Source organism: Pinus tabuliformis, chromosome 5_2, assembly GCF_031772625.1.
Source record: "Pinus tabuliformis cultivar Carrire ecotype Pingquan chromosome 5_2, CPIR1, whole genome shotgun sequence".
In the NCBI taxonomy this organism is placed as follows: domain Eukaryota; kingdom Viridiplantae; phylum Streptophyta; class Pinopsida; order Pinales; family Pinaceae; genus Pinus; species Pinus tabuliformis.
The window spans coordinates 766,963,631-766,986,935 of record NC_142306.1 but is presented as its reverse complement, the minus strand read 5'-3'; the positions used below and the strand labels follow the sequence as shown (position 1 = coordinate 766,986,935).

The 23,305-nt window shown below is 38.4% G+C and overlaps 1 protein-coding gene across 2 annotated transcripts; it reads left to right on the top strand.

Annotated features, from left to right (window-relative positions):
- The first annotated feature begins 3,832 nt into the window (after positions 1-3,832).
- On the top strand, positions 3,833-12,128 carry GA1 (Terpenoid cyclases/Protein prenyltransferases superfamily protein). Of its 2 annotated transcripts, none has more exons than XM_089437007.1 (15): positions 3,833-3,963; positions 4,173-4,252; positions 5,334-5,473; positions 5,599-5,905; positions 6,016-6,199; positions 6,282-6,499; positions 7,322-7,442; positions 7,531-7,643; positions 8,041-8,267; positions 8,369-8,481; positions 8,602-8,700; positions 8,824-9,042; positions 10,820-10,958; positions 11,065-11,277; positions 11,380-12,128. In XM_089437007.1, exons 3-15 carry the CDS (start codon positions 5,384-5,386, stop codon positions 11,617-11,619), a joined length of 2,283 nt encoding a protein of 760 aa, XP_089293133.1. In that variant the 5' UTR covers positions 3,833-3,963; positions 4,173-4,252; positions 5,334-5,383; the 3' UTR covers positions 11,620-12,128. The 2 variants fall into 2 exon arrangements, with proteins under 2 accessions (XP_089293133.1, XP_089293132.1); XM_089437006.1 differs by having other exon boundaries at positions 3,855-4,006.
- The last annotated feature ends 11,177 nt before the right edge of the window (positions 12,129-23,305 follow it).

Genomic DNA, 23,305 nt, shown 5'->3' with positions numbered 1-23,305 from the left:
ATGACTCAAAATCTAGAGGTGTCTAATCCGAATGAAACACTACCCCATCACTACCGCGTTACCGACTACTAAGGGGTAATTGTTAATGACTGAAAAATTTAGAGGTGTCTAATCCTAGTGAAACACTACCCCGTTACTCACTACTAAGGGATAACTAAGGAGTAAAGAATATGTTAATGACTCAAAATCTAGAGGTGTCTAATCCGAGTGAAACACTACCCCATCACTACCCCGTTACCGACTACTAAGGGGTAATTCACTACCCCGACTACTAAGGGGTAATTCACCCCCTTGCCGACTACTAAGGGGTAATTCCAAGTGGGGCCATGTTCCTTGAATAACAATGATGATGAGTGAACTTGCATTCACAAATAGCAACAAGTGATGTCTATATCCACTCAACAATGATGAGTCAATCTGCATATTTAAAGAGAATCAATCAATTCATCTAAAGTACTCAGGGTCGATAGAAAGATTTATTTTAATTCTAGATCTACATACAAAAATATAATTTCCTAATGTGGAAATATGATTTTGAGTGAATTCTTTTTACCAACTATATTAAAAAAAAATTTAATACATGTGTATATATGTGATATTCTTTGTTAAAGTGTTTTATAATTTATTTTTCTATATAAAATAAATTCGTACTCTAACTAGCTGGAAGAATTGCCCAGAAAGTTATGGGAATTCCGGTTATATTTAGAGAAAATCCCGCAAGGATTTTTGTAAATCCAAGTCATAGTTGTTAAACTTCAAATTTTTAGATGTCCTAGACATTTTTTATGGTGCTAAATCCATTTCCACCATCAAAAACACAATTCAAACAGTGTGTCTACAAGATTTTTTGAAATATTTTTACACGGATTCAGACCACTTTTAACTGTCCGTGCAATTTATCTACGAGTCCTAAAATAAATAACATGTAATACGAATAGCCGTTATGGGAAAAAAGCGGTAAAAATCAACCCAAAAAACAAAAACAAAAACGTAGATGAGTAACACTTACACCGCCATTCACACGATATGTGAATTAACACATGGCTTCGGAGGGCATAATGTGCAGGCGATAGATGGCATCCGGATGATGGGCAAGAAGCATGGCGGCGTTAAGAGGACAACGACTCTGGTTCACTGTACAGGAAATCGCATGGATGGCCATACCATCCATGTTACACTGCCAGAAGTGTTACCTTAGGATATGGCAGAGCTCCGCGGCAGTCTTTGCCAAGAAGTCGCATGCATAGCGGCCATGGTGCACTGACAGCAATATGTGAGTACCCCGCCCCCCGCAGCGGTCTCAGCGAGTCCGCCGCCGCGGCGCCCCGCCGGTATCGCCATGCATTGGCACTAATCCAATTACTGCCAATGCATGGCGATACCGACCAAGTTACGGTGACAACTGCCAATGCAGGGCGATACCGACCAAGTTACGGTGACAACAGAATTCTTGTATGTCAGAGCTCCGCAGCAGTCGTGGTGAGTCCGCTGCAGGTTGCATATTGATTGACGTGAAAAGACCACTGGTTAGAGAGTAAATGGTAGCATTATTTTAGTATTTTTGGTATATATATATATATATATAAATTATTAATTAATTAATTAAGTACCTGTGTTTTTGATATATAAATGGATTTAATATTTTTATTGGTTAAAATATTTTAGGTATTTAAAATTTTGTTGAGTTATCAGTGTAAATTTGTGATTTGTTCATATATATTTTTTGGTCTTAAATGTCTGTGTAAATTTGTGATTTGTTCATATATATATTTTTTGGTCTTAAATGTTTGTCTAAATATTTTAGGTAGTCAAAATTTTCTGGAAGCTTGTGATTTGTTGATGGATTGATTTATATTTTTTTTACTTTATTTTTGTTTTAAATCTGTGTTGAAATATTTTAGGTGGTCAAAATTTTATGGAAACTATCTATGTAGATGTTTAACTCTATGCAAGGATTAACTATATACAAAGTTCAAACTTGTGATTTGTATATATATATATATATATATATATATATATATATTTAAATTTTCTGGAAACTTGTGATTTGTTGATGGATTGATTTATTTTTTTTTAATGTGCGTTGAAATATTTTAGGCAATCAAAATTTTCTGGTAATTTTCGATTTGTTGATTGATTGATTTATATTTTTTTGTTTTAAATGTAAATGTGCATTGAAATATTTTAGGCAATCAAAATTTTCTAGACACAATCTATGTAGATGTTTAACCGTTTGATTTGTTGATTGATTGATTTATATTTTTTTGTTTTAAATGTAAATGTGCGTTGAAATATTTTAGGCAATCAAAATTTTCTAGACACAATCTATGTAGATGTTTAACCCTGTGTAAGGGTTAAACATCTACAAAGTTCAAATTTGTCATTTGTTGATTGATTAATTTTTTTTATATTTTTTTTGTCTTAAATGTGGGTTGAAATATTTTAGGTAGTCAAAATTTGTAGGAAACTTATGATTGTTGATTGATTGATTTATATTTTTTTGTCTTGAATGTGGGTTGAAATATTTTAAATTGTAAAAATTGATTGATTGATTTATATTTTATTGTCTTGAATGTGCCTTGAAATATTTTAAATAGTCAAAATCTTCTGGAAACAGTCTATGTAGATGTTTAACCCTATCAAGGATTAAATATCACATAGATAAACATCTACAAAATTTGTTTATAAAAAATTTTGACAATATAAATAACTACTAAAATCTTCACTGTCATATTCAATTATGTAAAATTATGCAGAGTTCATTCATTTGTTGATAGTTTTTTGGTAAATTTTTAAGATTATGAAGAGTTTATTAATTTATTGATTTATTTATTTCAAAATATATTTTAAATAAATAAATTCATCTCACTCGAACACACCTCATTAAATTACCATCTGAGAAAGTAAAATGATGAGAAACTTGATTCCAACTCCTATCTTCCCTGTCAAACTTATAATTCATATACATATCTATCAATTTTACTTACCAAATTTCAAGTAACTTTACCATGAAAAAATATTTTAAAAAAATCCAAAAATCCCTGACGCAAAAAAAAAATCCAAAATGCCTGACCCATTTCAAACAAATTTGATGGGGAAAAGGAAAAAACAGCAGCAATGAGACTACCGCTTAGTTTAATCAATGTATCGATAATTCTCGTATCATTCATTGCTCTTTTTTCGGGGTGCGTTCGCTGCGGCTGCATATTCATTGGGGTGAAAATACTACTGGTAAAAATACCCCTGGTAAAAAGGGTCAGTTTAATTCGATTTTTGGAAATGTCTGATTATTTGGTTAAGGAATTGTCTGGATATTTGGTCAATTCTGTATCACACATTGCTTTTTCTCGGGGTGCGACGTTTTGGCTGTATCTATGATGTACTCTGATTTTTCTTTTACAATTAAAATCGGAAAAAATCCCACACCACACATGCTTTCTTTGAATTATAAATAAGGACACACCGCATGAAGATTCACTACAGGCGAAGACAAGGGATGAGCAGAGAATGGACGATCGAGTCCAACCTGGCGGCATATATATTCTATAAGATTCTAACTGTCACAAAATGCCACTTGAAAAACCATTTGATTTACAAAGAAATGGTGTGGGTGTTCGAGCTCAAATACAAAACAAATTTCTGTATAATAACAAACCACCATGTCGTCTGCAGCACAATTACGTGGAGATTGTATTTAGATGAGAAACACTCCATGAACAGTAATAAGATTCTCACTTGACGCTGACCTTGTCGCTTCTGGAGTTAGAATACTCCCGACTCCACACCACCTGGAAAAAATTAATGATTTCTTGATTGCAATGCTGATAATCCAGGCTTATAAAACGCCGCTGGATGGGCTTTCTGCCTCATTCTCGTGGAGCATTAGGTTTGGTGAAATTAATTTATGTGTCTTAGATATCAGATAGAAGATTTCTGTCGGGTCAAATATTGCTTGCTGATAAGGTTTGAAATGCTCTGGAAATATTGCTTCAGTCTTCATAATAAAGTATGCATATAGATCATAAGCTCCTGCCTTCTTTGAGATATAATTTGCAATAATTGTTTCTTACTGATAGTGCTCTTTCTGGAGGTCGTTAATATTTGTTTCTTCCAAAGATATTCTATAAAACAACAACTTGATATACACGGATTGCTGTTCAACGTTGTTGTAGCTGCAGCAGTTTCTACCAGTTTGAACAGTTATAGCGTCTAGCTTACCAAAATCCAGAGCTCAAGTTATATCTGGAAGCAGGTGAACGTTTTATGTTGATTAGTGCTGAAAAAAGTAAAATTATCTTCACCTTATTAGTTAGTAGGGTCGAGAATCTGTTCAATTATGTACAGTGTACGGATCAAGTAAGCAAAATTATTGAAATAATAATTGGAATGTGTTCAACCAATTCTTTTCTGTTGTATGTGATAAGAGTTTTATCTAATGTTAGTGTCAGGACATCTAATGTTAGTGTCAGGACATGATGTTTATGGTAATATGGGGTTTGCGCAGTTCAATATATTAGATATTATTTTCTGTTAGTTTAGAGTAAATTATCAAAGTACTAGTTTTGATTGATTACATTTCTCTAGATTTTAAATAGTTAATACAGCATTTATTGCATAAGGTGATACTCATAGAAAAAGAGGGAATGGGATTAATATTAGCTAAATAAATTATACAGTATCAATCATCACTTTTTAGACTTACCCCTTGTAACGCAGACTTCTGAAGTGGTCACCCATTTCAAGACTCTGGCTGAAGTGTGCTTCTGAATTATTATTGTTGGCCATATTAATATTGTAACGCAGACTTCTGAAGTGGTCACCCATTTCAAGACTCTGGCTGAAGTGTGCTTCTGAATTATTATTGTTGGCCATATTAATATTATTACTCCTTACAGTTATTAGTACCGACTTACACCCTGTAAGACAGACTTCTGGAGTGGTCACCCATTTCAAGACTCTGGCTGAAGTGTGCTTCTGAATTATTATTGTTGGCCATATTAATGTTATTACTCATTACAGTTATTAATACTGGCAGAATTGTTTTAATTGTGCTTCTGAGTTATTATTGTTGGCAATATTAATGTTTACTCCTTACAGATATTAGCGGTGGCAGAATTATTTTAATTTATGTGTTAAGCTCTCTTTTTTTTTTTAGCTTTTCTACTGGTAACAGTCTGTGTGTTCCAATCTTTTATTCATTTGTACAGAGTTTTGTATGCATTTACAGTAATTTTTATTGAATATCCTGAAGTTTTTCTTTGATTCTGCTGTATGAATAACTTTGTTTTATATACTCGGCTCTGCACTAAATACTATATTGGGAACGTTTACAGCTGCAAATCTTCATTTTTTTCAAGCGGCGTTTCTCGTGTGTGGCACGAAAATGTCTAAAATACTGGAAGTTCAACACTGCGCCGTTCAATTTTTATCTTCAGCCAATGATCAGATTGAGATACGAGAGCGAAATCTTCAGGTTATTCTGCTAAATTTTATGCCGAAAGCCATTTCTTCTGGTTTATGTCAATGGTGATCATCGTTGCTTAAATGTAGAAATTTGTACGACTAATTGTTGTATTGAAATTTGTGACAAATTGGCAGATCAGTAGAGAGGCCAGGAAAATGAAAAGCTGGATAGAAACAGTCAAGTACATACTTCGATCAATGGAAGACGGTGAAATTACTATTTCTGCATATGACACAGCATGGATAGCACTTGTTCCAGCTTTAAATGGCTCTGCAGAACCTCAGTTCCCTTCTAGCTTGCAATGGCTAATCCATAATCAGCTCCAGGATGGCTCATGGGGAGATACACATATGTTTCTCATTCGTGACAGAGTTATTAATACGCTAGCTTGCGTGCTGGCACTTAAAACCTGGAACACCTTTTCTCTAGGTGTCAATAAAGGTAGAAGAGCCTTTTCTTACACTCTTTACAAGCTCAACTTTACTGTAATCAAACTTTGCGCTCCATATATTATGTGGGATTATTTTTGTTAATTCGATGTTATGTCCCAGGATTAATTTTTCTGCAGACATATATTCCAAAAATGAACGATGAGCACGATGCTCATACTCCTGTTGGCTTTGAGATTGTATTTCCTGCTCTGATGGAAGATGCAAAAATCTTGGGGCTAGACCTTCCATATGATGCAGAATTCCTACAGAAAATCCACGATGAGAAAGCTTTGAAAATGAAAAGGTAAATTACTTTACATCCTTCATCAAAAATTTAAAGAGCACTAAACCTTATAGAACAATAACTAGAAGCTGGACTCGCACAGGATAACAATGAAGGTTCTGCACGAGTTTCCATCGACATTACTGCACTCACTGGAAGGATTGCGTGACAAGGTTGAGTGGGAAAAAATTCTGAAATTACAATCAAAGAACGGATCATTCTTATTCTCGCCAGCTTCTACAGCATGTGCCCTTGCGCAAACTAGTGACACTAATTGCCTGCGGTATCTAAACGAGATCACCGAAAAATATGATGGAGGAGGTAATTGAATTCATTATCTTTCATGCTGGCTCGGAGGAGGTAATTGAATTTATTATTTTCCATGCTGGCTAGGAGTTAAGTGAATTTATTACAGGCATATGGTGATTGCAGAATTTAGGAATATTTTCAGAGAGCTTAATTCTTTAGCCTCTCCTGTATTTCAGATTCTGAGATATGAAATTTGCCATTACATAAATTCAAGAATTTAAGACTAGCTCAATTCTTTCACCTTTCCTATCCTTGGTTTTCTGAGATATGAAATCTGCAATCTATATAAATTCAGGAAATTCGGCCTAGCTCTTGGTGTAATAAATTGATTAAAAGGTTATTTGAAAAAGTTTTCTACTCATTTTTCTTAATCAGTTTGAGTTTACTATGTAAAGTGAACTATGTTTTAGTCTTAAGGAATAGCTGAGTTTGTGGAATTCCAGTTACTAAGTACTTTGTTTAAAAGAAAGCCTTGCTAATTTAGCAGAAAATATATCAGTTTAAGTTGATTTCGGAGGTAGAGCCCACTCAATATCTGTGAACCACCATCCTAGCTCATTGAGTTCAGGACTAGCCCTTGCTGTAATAAATAGTTTAAAAGGTTAGTCAAACCAATCTTGTAATCAATTCCGTTAGTTAGTTTGAATCGCTGTGTAAAGTAAACTGGTTTACACAAGTAGATCCATTAGGGACACCATGAAACCACTAGTATGTAAAACCTTTTGTTGAATTTCTCAGAAGATCTTCCTTCTAAAAGAGTTCTATCATAAATTATTCAAGTTTGTATTGAAACAACAGTGGAATGACTGTATAATTAATTATGTGTGATGCCAGCACCGAATGTCTATCCCGTGGATTTATTCGAGCGTTTGTGGACTGTGGATCGTATTGAACGCCTAGGCATCGCCCGGTATTTTGAGAGCGAGATCACAGACAGTCTGGAATATGTCTATAGGTGATTCTCTATACTTAATGTTTATTAAATTGCTATCCTGGTTTTAGTATTATTACGCAGTTGAAGAATTTAAACTGTAAATGTGCAGATACTGGACTAATGAAGGTATTGGCTGGGCAAGGGAATCCCCAGTCAAAGATGTAGATGACACATCCATGGCTTTCAGGCTTCTTCGTTCCCACGGATTCGATGTCACTGCTGGTTAGAATATAATAACTCTTTGTCATATTAGTTGATGAAAGTATAATTTTCATAGGTTACTACAGAATAGAATATATATATATATATATATATATCAAGAGAGAGAGAGCGCGCACAATTCTATTATATTTTATATTTTCAGTTTTACAAGTATTAAAAGGTTAGTATTACAATTTTTTTAAATATTAGATTTTGGATGGATGCTAAATGGATTTATGATTAAAATATTTGTTTCAGTAATGTATAAATTTAATTTAGACTGGGTTTTATAGATTATCTAAAATGATTATATTTATGGCTAATTGTTACTTACTTACAGAGGCTTTCACTCACTTTAAGCAAGATAACAATCTTCTACACTGCTGTTAATTTATGACTAATTGTTGCCTACTTACAGAGGCTTTCAATCACTTTAAGCAAGACGATCAGTTCTTCTGTTTCTTCGGTCAAACAAAGCAAACGGTTACGGGAATGTATAACTTATATCGAGCCTCCCAGCTTTTGTTTCCTGGGGAATCCATACTGGAAGAGGCCAGAGAATTTACTAAGAATTTCCTTGAAGAAAAGCGAGCAGAAAAACAGCTCAGGGACAAGTGGATTATTGCCAAGGGTTTAAAGGAAGAGGTAATGAATCTCTGCCTGTATTTCCTTTTTTCTGCATATTACATGAGTTCGGACATTTGCTTGAGTGACTGATATTAAGATGAATATCCTGCATGGCACAGGTGGAATATGCTTTAAAATTTCCATGGTATGCCAGCCAAGCGCGAATTGCCACAAGATCGTACATTAATCACTACAGAGTAGACGATGTTTGGATTGGAAAGGCCCTATACAGGTATTAAACTAGTCAACAAAATTCACTCCAAGAGTAAATTAATTTCATAGATTGTTTCAAATTCAGGATATTGCTGTCAATCCATGGAAATCTTCATCCATTGATGTCTTCAACACGCAGAATGCCAATTGTGAACAACAAAACTTACATCGAGCTGGCCAAGGCCGACTTCAATATATGTCAGTCCATCCACAGAACGGAGCTGCAGGGGATTATCAGGCAAAACTCCATATCAGCATATTATTTTAAGGGTTACACAGTAGCAGCACATGTATTTATAGAAAATATCCAGATTTGTTAGCATCTGAGTCGTTCCTTTTTTATTCAATGTTGTTCCTGTAGGTGGTACAGAGAATCTGGGTTGGACGAGCTGGGATTGCGCCAAGATCAAATAGTAAAATCGTATTTCTTATCCGCTGTTGCGATTTACGAGCCAGATATGGCACCTGCAAGGCTCGCATGGGTAAAATCTGCGGTACTTATGGCAGCAATTAGAATCTTTTTCTCTGGACGAAATTGCTTAGCACATCACAGAAGTCAGTTCCTAGATGCGTTTACAAGGTGAGATATTATTCCCCAATTAATGAGTCAATTCCTCAGCTTTCACGTTTTGGCAGGTTCCAGAGATAGACAAATAATTGATTTAAAGTTTACTTTCGTAGTACGATTAAGTTTTTAAACTTTTAAAATTAAATTAAAAAGATATCCTACTGTGTGTTGAAAGATGGCTTACACTTTTAATAAATATTTCAAGGTTTGATATTTATATTTATTAGGTTAAAATATACTTTTACAATAAAATATGGTATGTGATAAGATGTTATCACGTTGCAATAAAATATGTAATATTATTTTAAAAAATTATATATTATAATTTAATATAATATAGATTAAAATTATCACCCACCATCTATGTATATAATTCTTTATAATAAATAATATTAATATTGCTAACCAATTAAAATTTGTGGTTTTGATTAAATAATAGAAGATTCTAATTTTCTTAATGGAAAAAAATAAAAAGATTTCTAACCACTAAACTCTAATCATATATATATATGAATGAAAATTAAATATATATAAATAAAAATGCTATAATGATGTAAAAATAATTATTTAATAACCATTTAAATTATATATATAGATTTTGACCATTTTGTTAATTAATTTATTCAAAAAATTATTTATAAAAATAATTACATAGTTTCCATATAAATTCAAATACTACAATATCAAAAAATAATAATATCAAAAATTTAAAAATTATAATTATAATTTTATATATTTAATAAAATTTATAAGTATTATAATTTTACAATCAGTATTATTAATTACATATTTCAAATAATACTATCAATAAATTTAAAAATTATAATTATAATTTTATATATTTAATAAAAGTTATAAGTATTATAATTTTATAGTCACTATTATTAATGAAATTAAATAAAATCGTAAAATACCATTCTCTTTGTGTTTTGGAAATTTGAAACTACAAATGCAATTTCTTTCAAATAAACTAGAATAGATTTATTTTAAATAGTGATCTAATATGATTTGAGAGGGATCTAATTTTTTCATTTGCAATTTTTTTATGAGCCTATATTATTTAAATGCTCTGTATAGTTATTTTTTATTTTATTTTATTTTAGCTTCTTTTTTTTAATTTCTATTTTGCTTAACATGAGAAAAACTTCAACTTTGATAATAGAGGAACATCGTTATACTCCAATAATAATTATGGAATAAATCTTTAAATATCTTTCACTTTCAAAATTACAATTCATACCCAAAAATACTATCATAGTTATAATTTCTGCCAAAAATAAAAATTAAGCATTTGTGACTTGTATTCTAAACTTTTTTATTTCCATTGCATTTTTATTTTACTGGTCTATTTCAAAATAATTTTAACAATTAAATCAAACAATTAAATTTCATTCTATTAGTAAAGTTTACAAAATATTCCAAATTCTAAAATTTAATTATGCTAATTGATACTTAACAAAGCCGAAACATGTACCAGCTCGTTGAACATTTATACAACATAACATGTACGAGCTCGTTAAACCCAACTCTTCAACATAAAGCGCTTAGATAATCGTACTGTCATGGACTCTCGCTGAAGTAATTAATTAATTCCCGGATCGAGATTTATCCTTTTATATCTAAGTTTCGCTCTGATCCGGTCGTACCCTATCGGCCTTACTCCCTTTTTTGGGCACTGATTTGTTGAGGGATAACTATTGCGGAGACCAACTTGTCAAATAATAACAATGAAAACAGCTCTTCGATTGTCTGAACGCGATAGGTTTATTTGTTTTGTGGGTTTTCGCAGATGGAAGGGACGGGTGATGCGGGATAGTCCAAACAGCGCAAAACGACTGTTCTCATGTCTGTTCAGAACGGTTAACTTGTTCTCTGTCGATGGTGTCGTCTCGCAGGGCCGAGACATCAGTGGTGATCTGAGACACATAGTAATTCCAATTCCAATGCAAAACAAAATAACTACCGTTGGTGTTCTCGTATAGGTAATAAAAAAGTGCTCGGGACATTAACCAATTTGCATTCCTTGGCACGCAGTGGGAGCGCTGGCTGGCCAGCGAAGCGGAGGACCTCACGGACGCGCAAGAGCACGAAAAACTCTGCACGGATGCTGAGATCGTAGTACTGACGGCAGCATTTCTGGGCGGAGAAACAATCTCTTCTGACCTCCTCTCTCACCCTGATTTTTCATCCATCATGAAGGTGACAAACACAGTTTGTTCTCTTCTCCGGCGCATCGCAACGTACAAGGTAGCAGTCAAATACAGAGTTTTGTCATTTGCTCACAGTTTTTAAATTTGGGAGAATCGAACCGCCGTATATAAAAATCTGAATTCATGGCTGATGTTTCAGAACGAGGGATGTGACTCACCGTCGGGTACCGAGGAAGACGACAGGCTGAAACGTCGGTCGGAGGAGGGCATGGGGGATTTGGTCCGGGCAGTATACCGACACCAGTGCGGCCCGCCTGTTCCCATCGGACTGAAACGTCTGTGTCTCGTCGTTGCCAAGAGTTTCTACTATGCCGCACACTGCAACAACGAGGAGGTGGGGAATCACGTGGAGATGGTGCTCTTCCAGCCTGTGTATTAGTTGATTGAATTGAACGCCTCTGCCGCCTAAACGACATCATTTCCGTCCCCTTGCCTCATACAGAACAAGGGCTGGGGTCACCTTGTCGATATCTCCGTTCACATTCCAATCCGGGCAACAGAAACGGAAAGACGGATCAAATAATATTCAAAATATATCACTATCAGAGGAAGCGTAGTGGCAAGGATATCATAATCGATCTTCATTTCAGATTTTGTATTATCCAACGAAAAATGTTGTCCATAAGGAGGATTTTGTATTATCCAAGGACCTATGTTGTCCATATGGAGGATTTTGTATTATCCAAGGACCTGTGTTGTCCATAAGGATCCTCTACTCATGTACATATATTTTGTCTTGTATCTGTCTTCACCTTTTTTCATGATATACAGAGTATAACGAGCTCATTTCATTTACAACTGTATGCTTGCGGTTGATGGTGTTAAACTTTATTCACCGCATAGAATAGACTCTACAGAATAGGGTTGGAATTTCAAAACCATATTGGTGTTGGTATGTTCGATCAGTGTAGAGATGGTTTTGGAATTTAAAAAAATAATTTTCTAGGATGGTTTTGAAATTAAAAAAAAATGGGAAGATTTTTTTATCATGTTTGGAAAAAATGAATTTGTTTTTAAGATGGTTGGCCTTTTAGAAGTAGATGTAGTGTTATTGATTTGGAAGTTTATAGTTTTGGCTTAATGGAAGTTTATAGTTTTGGTTTAATGGTAAATCTCAACATAGTATATTTCTCACATTTATGTTTGAACTAGTTTTTAGGATAGCAGCTACATCTCTAAGAATTTATTACTGGAATGACTACTACTCTCGGAACATGGGACTAATTACACATTTAAGGTAGTTTATTAATGGTAAACCTCAACATGCAACTTTTAGAAAATTTGAGTATTTTAATCCTCGCTGAAATAATAATTCCTTTGAATCTATCTTTTTTTAATCAACTTTTTTTTGACTATTTGTCCTATTCTAGATATGCAAAATGCATATCTAGATGTCTTTTTGATTTAGTTGGGTGAATCCATATACAACTACATACCAACCATCTAAAGAAAGAAGGAAAATTTCTTCTTGATTGATCAAATTTCATAATTTCTTTTGAGACTCGTAGATTGTTGCTAGATTTTATTTGTTGAATTAATATTTTTTAAGTTCTAATGATGGAATAAATAAGAAATTTTACTTGTAGGGCTTGAAGAGTCCTATGGAAGGGTTTTCTCTATATTATATCTCTTTGATATACCAATAGGTTCCAATAATAGTATTCAAAACAATATATAAGGGCTCTAAGTAAGAAGGATATGTAGTATCCTTAGCCACACTATCCAATTACCCTAGTAGTTATGCAGCGAAGTGGATGATTTAAGGTAATTGAGTGTCATTCTATTAGTTGGGCCCTGAAGTGATTGATCTAGGGTAATTGAAGTGATTGATCTAGGGTAATTGAATAGTACCTAAGAGTATCTTCTTAATGCCACTATAGTAGTTAGACAACTGAATGACTGATTTAGGTTAATTAGGTAGTGATCTAGGGATGCTTTAAAAATTCCTATATGAATTCCAATATTCTTGATGGTAGGTGGCAGAAAGGTTTTATGTATGGGTCAGTTTGATTTAGTATTACTCAAAAGATCATTAGCTAGGTTTACAAGGGTTTCAAACTAGGTGAAACAATATGTTTTCAACCATGTGTAGTTAGTGGATGTATTCTTCCCAAATTGCAATTTTGCTTACTTAATGATATATTGTTGTTCTTTTTTTCATAGACACTTAAACATGTGTTTAGCCAAAAAAAAAGAAGAAAAAAAATGCTAAAAGAATAATATTTTCACCACCTTGTGAAGTGCAAATAAAAAATCTAAGTGCAGGTGTGAGTGCCTTTCTAGAAGCATCTGTGATGAGCCCCAATTTTTGGTAACAATTTGGGCTCATTTGGCCTCCTCACCTTGCTCAACCCTTCATCTTTTAACACTTATGCATTCATTTCTTAGTATATTCGTGTTATTTGTAGGAAGAAGGGCAGACATTATATCTATGTGGCTAATACATGATGATTTCAGGTTTTTTTGGCATTAAAGAGAGCAAAGACCATGCAAATGGAGACAAGGAGACAGCAAAGGTGGCATTGCGGGTTCATAGGGAGGTTGTCCACAGTCTTGATGACCTTCCTCGTGATTTCCACCTTAACTCCGAGCTCCAACAGTTCTCCCCACCGAGCTTAAAGGCAGCCAACGGATTCTACAGGAACAGCAGTTTAACTTTCAGTTGGACAGCCAAGCTCCACGAATGGAGGAAGCCAGCTTGATCTTCATTATGTATAAATATGAAGGCCGTAGCCTTTGATAGGAGCTTTTTGAACTTTTGAACTATTGTTGCACTTTCTAAGCACGAGCTACAGCTCGGTTTTTGCTCTTTGTAAGCCAGTTTTGGCATGATGTTAGACTCATGATTATTTAATAAAGGCAGGCAGCTTTGGATTCAATTCTGAGTTTTTAAGGGAGCTATAGCTCTCAGGTTAGGGCCCAACCTGAGAGCAATAGACCTCCTTTTCCTTGTATTGTTACTTGTTTTCCTTTCAACACTTTATTTCTTTGCTTTGACATGCATTGGAAAAAATACAGTCTGTTGATTTAATTTCTTTAATGTGATTGATAGGATTAGTTTATGGTTAAAGTGCTTTTAGTTGCTTAGATTAGAGTAGGAGGATTGTAATTCATTAGAGCTCCAAAAAAGGTTGATAGTGCACTCGCTGCCATCTCTGTTTAGAGATTGGGGGTGTGGGCTGTACCAACCACCAAAAAACGCAGTCTTATGCTTTCATGCAAGCTGCCACACAGTCATTTCAATTGTAGATCCATCCATGCATTCTGCTCTTGAGCACTACTGCTTCATTCCAACACCATGCACGATTTGTATCCACACTTTACATTGCTGTTCATTGGTTTAATAACACAGTTAGAATAGGTTGATGGAATTCTCGGTTTTGTGCAAGATATAGAGGATTTGTTTCTTTTACACTGCATAGCATCACTTCATCGTGTTCTTCTTCTTCTCAACCATGCCTGAAGCCACTTGCTCGGCCTCTGTTCAGCTCATTAGCCTTCCAACCCTTCTACTTCTCACGTAGCTCCATCTTTTCCACTTTTCCTTGCCTCCACCCTTCTATTCACCAACCAACTGTACCCACTCTTTCCTCATCTCATATCTCTGTCCCTGAGCCACCACAAACTCCTCCTTCACCTTACCCATCCAACCATACAACTCCTCCACTCCTCCATCACCCAAAACTCCAACTATAGCACATCCTGTAGAAGTTAGCAGACTTCCTGTAGAAATCCCGAGCTTCGTGTAGGATCCCCTGCAGACATCCTGTAGAAGCCTGCAAACTCGGTTGTCGAGCATCTGAACGTTATGGACTCCTGTGGAATGATGTTAGGGATCCCCTGGAACCTCTCCTAGCCCTCTTGACCTTTCCCAAGCTTTCTTTCCCTTCGCACTACCCCTGCACAGTCAAACCCTAATAAGAAACAAAATCATAATAACTCCAACCACTTAAGCAGAAATACAAAAACAATGTTCTTTTCAATAGAAGTAGTTTAAGTTCATGCATTTCATATCACTAGAAGTAATGGCATCATTTTTAGACACTTGCACTCCCACCATTGCATCATAGAGATTAAGCTAGTCAGATTAGGGTTTACTAGGGTTTCCATGTTTTGGTTGGCTTTCAGTTCATTTTTGCAAAGTAGATTAATTTCCTTTGAGATAGCCTTCGTCCATCATTTAGAAAGCTTCTTCTGAGAACATATAGAAGTTGGCTTGAGCCCTAGCGGACTTGTGCCAGCTGACCAAGTGACAGCTGCAACAAGAGCTAGTACTTGTGCATACAGCACCGTCGCTTCCAAGTTTGTTACGAACTACCGGGTTGATAAAATTAGAGATAGGAAGCTCCAGGAGTTGTAGCATTATTGCTACAATACTGGAGCCCACCATCTTTTTGGCGCCGTTGCCGGGGAAGCATCATAGTATTAGTGATTGTTGCTATTCTTCTATTTTCTACTGCAATCTTCTTCTAATTAGTTTATTTCATTTCCATTCTGCAAAAGTAGCATAGACATTTCCTGCTTTCCTAGATTAGCCTTTCAATTCCGCAATTTCAATTCTGCAAGCGTAGATTAGCATTTCAATTATGCAAGCGTAGATTAGCATTTCAATTCCTGCAATTTCATTTGAGCAAAGTAGACTAGTTCTTTCCTACTTTCAATTCAATTCTGCATCTTTATTTCAGTAAGATAGTTAGTTGTAGATCAATCTGTTTCAGTTTTGCAGGTACCAAAGAAAAAAGCAAAAGCAATCAAAAAAAAAAAAAAAAGTCTTTTCCATTTCATGCCTCGTAGGAACCGAGATAAAACAGGCAAATTCCTACCCAATACCCCCACCACATCACTGAGTCACCCTTCTCTCTTCTTAGGTGGCAGTGATCCAGAAGAACCTATAGGTGAACCTCCTGAGATATACGAAGATCCTATAGCAGAAGAAGAATTAGAGACCATCCCATCTGAAGCTATGGCTGACAATGGAAGAGAAGATGAGAGAATAGAAGGTGCCTTCCCCATCCGAGAGACCAATGGAGAGATGAAAATGAAGAACATTAGCCCCTCCGCTTTACCTCACTTCCATGGACTGACCACTGAAGATCCTGATACCTTCCTGTTTGAGTTTGCTGTCCTTTGTAGAACCTATGACTATACTGAAGATGAGCAGAAGCTGAAACTCTTCCCTTCAACTCTTAAGGATGCAGCATTACGCTGGTTCATGGGCTTACCTGGAAATAGTATCATTACTTGGGCTCAGATGCAGCAAGCTTTCAATACCAAGTACCGGGATTACTGTAGGTCCAAGGAAACCAAGGGAGAAATCTTTCGGATGACCATGGGAAATGATGAGTCCTTAGAGGATTATGAGGAGAGGTTCCAACTTAGCTATAAGCGGGCCAGGTGCACACTTGACCCTGAATCCCTCAAGTTAGTCTTGCTCCGAGGAGTCCCTGAAGACCTCTTAGATACCCTTCACATGTTAGCTGGGGGGGACATTTACCAACTGCCTTATGAGGACATCAAGATTGTGTTTAGAAACCACTCCAGGGCAGCTCGGAAACGTGGTAGAGGAAACCTCCTCTCAGCTGGTGTTCCTTTCTCCAAGCATGAGTTTGCAAATCAATTAGAAGATCTTAAGAGTGAGGTGAGATAGACCATCGCCATGCAACTGGACACATTCAGGATCCAGCAGAAGAAGGAAGAAGTTGAGAGAGCCTTGGCTATCTTCTGCCCTAGATGTACAAGGAGACACCCTAAGAACGAATGTCCATTGCATTCGGTTGAAGTGTGTTTCATTTGTGAGGAGGACCATCCCACAAACCAATGTCCAACCTTACCTGGATTCAAAGCCATGTACCAAGGGACAGAAGCTTCCACTGAACCTCTCTACTACCTCAACCAAAGGAGGCCACAAGGACCTAGACCGTACCAGCAGGGGATGCAAGGGGCACCTCAAGCTTATTACAACCCCAACCAATCGACTCCTATGCCTTTCTGGGGTCCCCCTGCTCATCCTTCCTGGTCCATGCCTCCTCCATGGTCTTATCCACCTCAGTACCCTACTCAACCTACTTCTCATTCATATCATTCACATGCCCAGCCACAACCTTAGTGGAATGCACCTCAGTCGGGGTGGAGGCCCCAATACAACACTCCTCCTGCCATTTTGCCTCCACCACCAGTTCAACCTCAGCCATTACCTCTTGCTCCTCCAAGGCAACCTCAAATGCCTTCTCAACCGAACCCGAACCCCAACAATAGACAGGCCCAGTAGGTTTACACTGGGGAAACCTCATGCCCTACCTATGCTCTGGAGATCCAGGAGATCAATCTTCGATCTGGAAAGACTCTTCCAGATCGCCAACCTCCTCCCCCAGAGGATGAGGAAGATAAACAGGAAAGTGAACCAAAGGCTAATCCACCCTTTCCTGAGAGACTAACAGCCACCACACAACCCAACCCAGAGGAGGATGAGCTTCTGGGTGAGCTCAAGCAGTTGTGTGTGAAAATACCACTTCTCCAAGCCATCAAGGATGTGCCAATATACAACAAACTTGTTAATGAAAAGTGTTTCAAACACCCAGGCAGGCAAAAGAGAGATGCTTCAACCATCAATGTCTTGGGACAACTGTCTGACCTTATGTTAGGACAAGTCATCTGCCCAAAGTATCTAGATCCTGGGAGTCCTATAGTAGATGTCCACATCAATGGCAGCATCATACCCCACACCTTAATTGATCTAGGGGCTGCCATTAATGTGATGACCAGGGATACCATGCTCAAACTCAATCTTCAGGGTTCCTTGAGGAAGACCTCGACAGTACTGCAACTAGCAGATCGCTCCACTGTGACTCCCGAAGGGATTGTGGAGGATGTCTTGGTCTCTATCGACTCTTGGGAATACCCTGCAGATTTCTTGGTTCTGCAACCCAAGGCAAAGCTTACTGGATATCCTCTCATTTTGGGAAGGCCTTGGTTAGCCACTGCAGATGCTTACATCAGTTGTCGTGCAGGAAACATGACCATCAAAAATGGTCCTATGTCCAAGCAGCTAGTCCTCTACCCTCTTGCCCAACCCTCCTTAGAGCATGACTTACCATTGTGGTTGGAGGAAGGAGAAGAGGATGAGGTGTACTCAGCACCTTTGTGCACCCTAGATACCACTAGAAGAGACCCCCCAACCAAGGATGACTTGATTGAGACCTTGATCCAGAATCCACCTTCCAGTGCACTATCCTTAGAAAAATTGGTGGAGGATGCCCAAGCCAGCACCTTAGTGGATCTTTGTACAACAAACCCTGTCACTCCTAGAGTAAAAAATGTGGAGTTCGGCCCTGAGAGAACGTTAAAGATCAGCTCCTCCCTATCTCCTTCCCAGGAAAAGGAGCTGTGTAGCCTGTTGGCCAGTCACCTAGATGCTTTTGCTTGGAGCTATAAGGAGATGAAAGGAGTTCATCCTTCGGTCTGTACCCATCACATATACATCAAAGAGGATTGTAAGCCGGTTAGGCAACCTCAGAGGAGAATGAATCCAGCCCTTAAGGACATTGTCAAGGAAGAATTGCAAAAACTGTTGGATGCCGGATTCATTTACCCCATCTCAGATAGTGAGTGGGTGTCCCCTCTGGTCTTGGTTCCCAAGAAAAATGGGAAGTGGAGAATCTGTGTGGACTACCGAGAACTGAACAAAGCTACCAAGAAAGACCATTTCCCTCTACCTTTCATAGATCAAGTGTTGGATGGACTGGCAGGAAAGAAGTTCTTCTCTTTCCTGGATGGGTTTAGCGGGTACAATCAGATCCAAATCAGCCCGGAAGACCAGGATAAGACCACCTTCACTTGTCCTTGGGGTACCTTTGCCTACCGTGTCCTTCCCTTTGGGCTATGCAATGCTCCTGCTACCTTCCAGAGAGCTGTCTTGAGCATCTTCTCGGAGCTGGTCCATGATGCAGTGGAAATCTATATGGATGACTTCACTCCTTATGGGGCCAACTTCCAGGAAGCATTGTCCAATCTGGGAAAAGTCCTAACCAAATGCATTGAGATGAACTTGTCCCTTAGTCCTGAAAAATGTGAATTCCTAATGACCGAAGGGACCGTGCTAGGCCATACCATTTCTTGCCAAGGGTTACAGGTGGATCCTAACAAAATTGCTCTCATCAAGAAGGTTCCACCTCCTCAAAAGGTAAGGGATGTTCGGAGTTTCTTGGGATTAGCAGGATATTATCGGAGATTCATTAAAGACTTCAGCAAGCTAGCCTCGCCATTGTTTGGCCTGTTGGCAAAAGATGTGGAGTTTAAATGGACTGACGATTGTCAGAGGGCTTTAAATGAATTGAAGGACAAGTTGGTGTCAGCCCCAATCCTGAGAGGTCCAAACTGGGCCCTACCTTTCCACATCCACACTGATGCCTCGAACAAAGCCATAGGTGCAGCTTTAGGACAAGTTGAGCAAAAACTTCCATATGCCATTTACTTTGTTAGCAAAAACTTATCCAAAGCCGAGCTGAATTACACTGTAACCGAGAAAGAATTCTTGGCTGTGGTCCATGCACTGAACAAGTTCCGACATTATATCACTGGCTATCAAACATTTGTACATACAGACCATGCTGCAATTAGATATTTAATGAATAAACCAGATGTGAATGCTCGTATTATTAGATGGTTACTTTTATTGCAGCAGTTTGATTTGACCATTGTTGACAAACTAGGTAGAGAAAATGTTGTTGCTAACTTTTTATCTAGATTGGATTTGTCTGCAGATGAGGACGGAACAGTGGATGACCAGATGCCCGATGAACATCTGTTTGCTATTTCAGTACTCTCTCCATGGTTTGCTGATATAGCAAACTACCTTGTTTCAACACAGTTCCCTTCGCACCTATATTCAAGAGAGAAGAGCAGAATCATCAGAAAAAGTGCCTCATTTACTTGGATCGGGGGCAATCTGTTCAAGCTTGGCCCCGATCAGATCTTAAGGCATTGTGTAAGGGAGGAGGAAGTCTTTGATATCCTCCTCACCTGTCATGATGGGCCTTGTGGAGGACATTTTGCAGCAAAGAGAACTGCCTTCAAAATCCTGCAGGCAGGCTACTATTGGCCCACACTTCATCAAGATGTCAGAAGATATATCAGCCAGTGTGACCAATGCTAAAGAATGGGGAAACCGACCCAAAGGGATGAGATGCCTCTCCAACCTCAGGTGACTCTTGAGCCATTTGAGAAGTGGGGTATGGACTTTGTGGGCCCAATCAACCCTCCTTCGAGGCAAAGGTCTTACATCATTGTGTGCACTGACTACCTGACAAAGTGGGCAGAGACCAAAGCAATCAAAGCAGCAACAGAAGAAAAGGCGGCCGAGTTCTTAAGAGAAAACATCTTCTACAAGTTTGGCTATCCAAGAGAGCTGGTCACCGATCAAGGGAGCCAGTTCACCTCCAACCTGGTTGAAGATCTACTAGCTCATCACAAGATCAAGCATAGGACTTCCACCCCCTATCACCCTCAAGCAAATGGGCAGGTGGAAGTCACCAATAGAGCATTAGAAGGGATCTTGACTAAGGTGGTGAGCAGCAGCAGAAAGGACTGGGCAGATCGCCTGGTTGAGGCCACATGGGCTTACAACACCACTTGGAAGACCACCACCAGCTTCACACCTTATGAGCTGGTCTATGGGAAGAAAGCTTTGCTGTCCATTGAATTTGAATACAATACTTTGAGGATGGCAGCTCAGCTGGACCTAGATCTCAGCCATGCACAACAAGAAAGGTTATTGCAGCTGAATGGACTGGATGAGCACCGAATGCAGGCCCTCCTTCACTCAGAAGTGGTTCAACTTCAGAGAAAGGTGTGGCATGACCAACACCTCCATGACAAGCAATTCCAGCCGGGAGATTGGGCCTTTTTGTATGACTCCAGATACAAAGATTTCAAGGGGAAGCTGAGAACCAGATGGCTAGGACCATATGCAGTGGAAAAATGTCATGACAATGGATCTGTTCTTATTCGGACCATTGATGAGGAAGCCATCCCCATGCTTGTCAATGGGCATCAATTGAAGATCTACAGGAAGCCTCTCTCAAGACAAGAGTTCATCAAAACTATGGAGAAATCTGTATTGGTCATAGAGAAGGGTTCTGCCTCTGCTTTGGGCATACCCTGAAGAATCTAAAAAAAAATAAAAATAATAATAATAATAATAATAATAATAAATAATAAAGATCCTTGGGCGAAAACCTTTCTGAGACGCCCAAGGTAGGTGGTAGGGGTGAAAACCTCATTGAGGCGCCCCTATTGTCTTTCAAAAAAAAAGAGAAAAAATTTAGAAAAGATCCTTGAGTGAAAACCTCTCTGAGGCGCTCAGGGCAGATGGCAAGGGTGAAAACCTCATTGAGGCGCCCCTGTTATCTTTCAAAAAAAAGAGGAAAAAAGAAAAAAAAGAAGAAAAAACAATAAGCAAGAAAGACAAAGACAACAAGTTTATAATGTGAAATTGCATGCAGATTGCAGGTGTTCTATGGAGGAGAGGAAGCCTCTCAGCTCAGAGCCCAAGAGCCTTATCATACTGCCAGGAGACCTCACCAATACCTCCTCCAAGAATATTCAGTTCCTCCAAGGTATGTGCACAATTTCATCATGGCTTGAGTCTTCTACAGGAAGATGCAGACTTTCTACAGGAAGATGCAGATTTTCTACAGGAAGCACAAACTTTCTACAGGAAGCTTTGTATTTCTACAGGAAACTTCCTGTAGAAGTTCAGGACATGCCAGAATTCATTTTATGAGGAGATCTAATGGCTAAGGATCGGTTTGGACGCATGCAAGCTACTGTTGTCGCCCTTGCACACTGTTGTCACCTTGTTCCACCATCCTTGTCGACATGCAACGAAGTTACCTACACCAGCAAAGCAGATCGATGAGTTATCAAGGAGAAAGCAATTTTTCGAGTAAATAAATGCTGAGATCTCATACCATATTCATCCCAGTCATCCAGAAGCTCCGGGAGCGTGATCGTGAGGCCAGATCCTTCGTCGTGCAGCATGCACCCAAGGAGGAAGAACTGTTACAAGACATCCCGCGGGAGTCCTGTAGCAGTTAAGCCCGCTAGAGTGGATACCATTCACAGCGCTGGCCATATGCAATGAAACGCAGGCGCATGCAACCAAAGCATCCAATCCATCGGCGGCAGCCTGTAAACATGAACCTCCGGGCCTGTGTAAAGTCATCAGCGGCAGATAGATCCACTCATCATCGTCCAAAAGCTGGAAAATCGTGCTGCAGCCCCGCAGGTAAGTGTCTCGACCCTTCCTTCCATCAGATTGCATGAATTTTACTTTGAATTGTTTGCAAAGTGTGAGGTGAACGGGTTGAACGGTGGTATGGTCACTTGAATGGCCACGTCGACCGGTTAATGGTCCAGTCGGAAGTTTGGGTGGCGGCCGTGACAAAAGAAATGGGTAGCACGCACGTGAGAAAAATCGCGTCGGGAAAAACAAGTCTAACGAGAATGGCGGCGGCGGATCTGCTGGGGGATGATCGGCAGTAAGTGAACTCATAGACAAATGATGGAGCAACGTCATCCAACGGTCCGGCGGGGATAGCTCACCCCTGCGCCACGGATTCTGCCGATTCAAATCTAATCGGCTAGATTGCCCGCATGCACTTATCATCCACCGTTTGAACCTCAAGTGAACATTCAGATCCCTCTGTAATTCGGAACCCTGAGCCTTTGGCTATCAGAACGCCTGTGAAGCAACACCGAGAGCGCAGACCAACTGCAGTCTTTCCCAGAAATCACGCGCTGCTCCTACAGGAACGCTGTTTCTACAGGAAGGCGGGTTCCTCACGTAAAAAGGTGGCAGATTAAAGAGGTAACCCTGAACTCTCCATGCAATTGGTTTTCAAGGTGGCAGAATCGTCGTCTACAGTCTGGTCATAGGAAGTTGTTGCAAGTATTGTCTGCTGTGCATAGACTGTCATTCTACAGGATGTCAGTATAATTAAAATGTGTTAAGGTCCTCAGGGATAAATTTCGTGGATTATGTGCATGACAGAAGCGTAATTCTACGC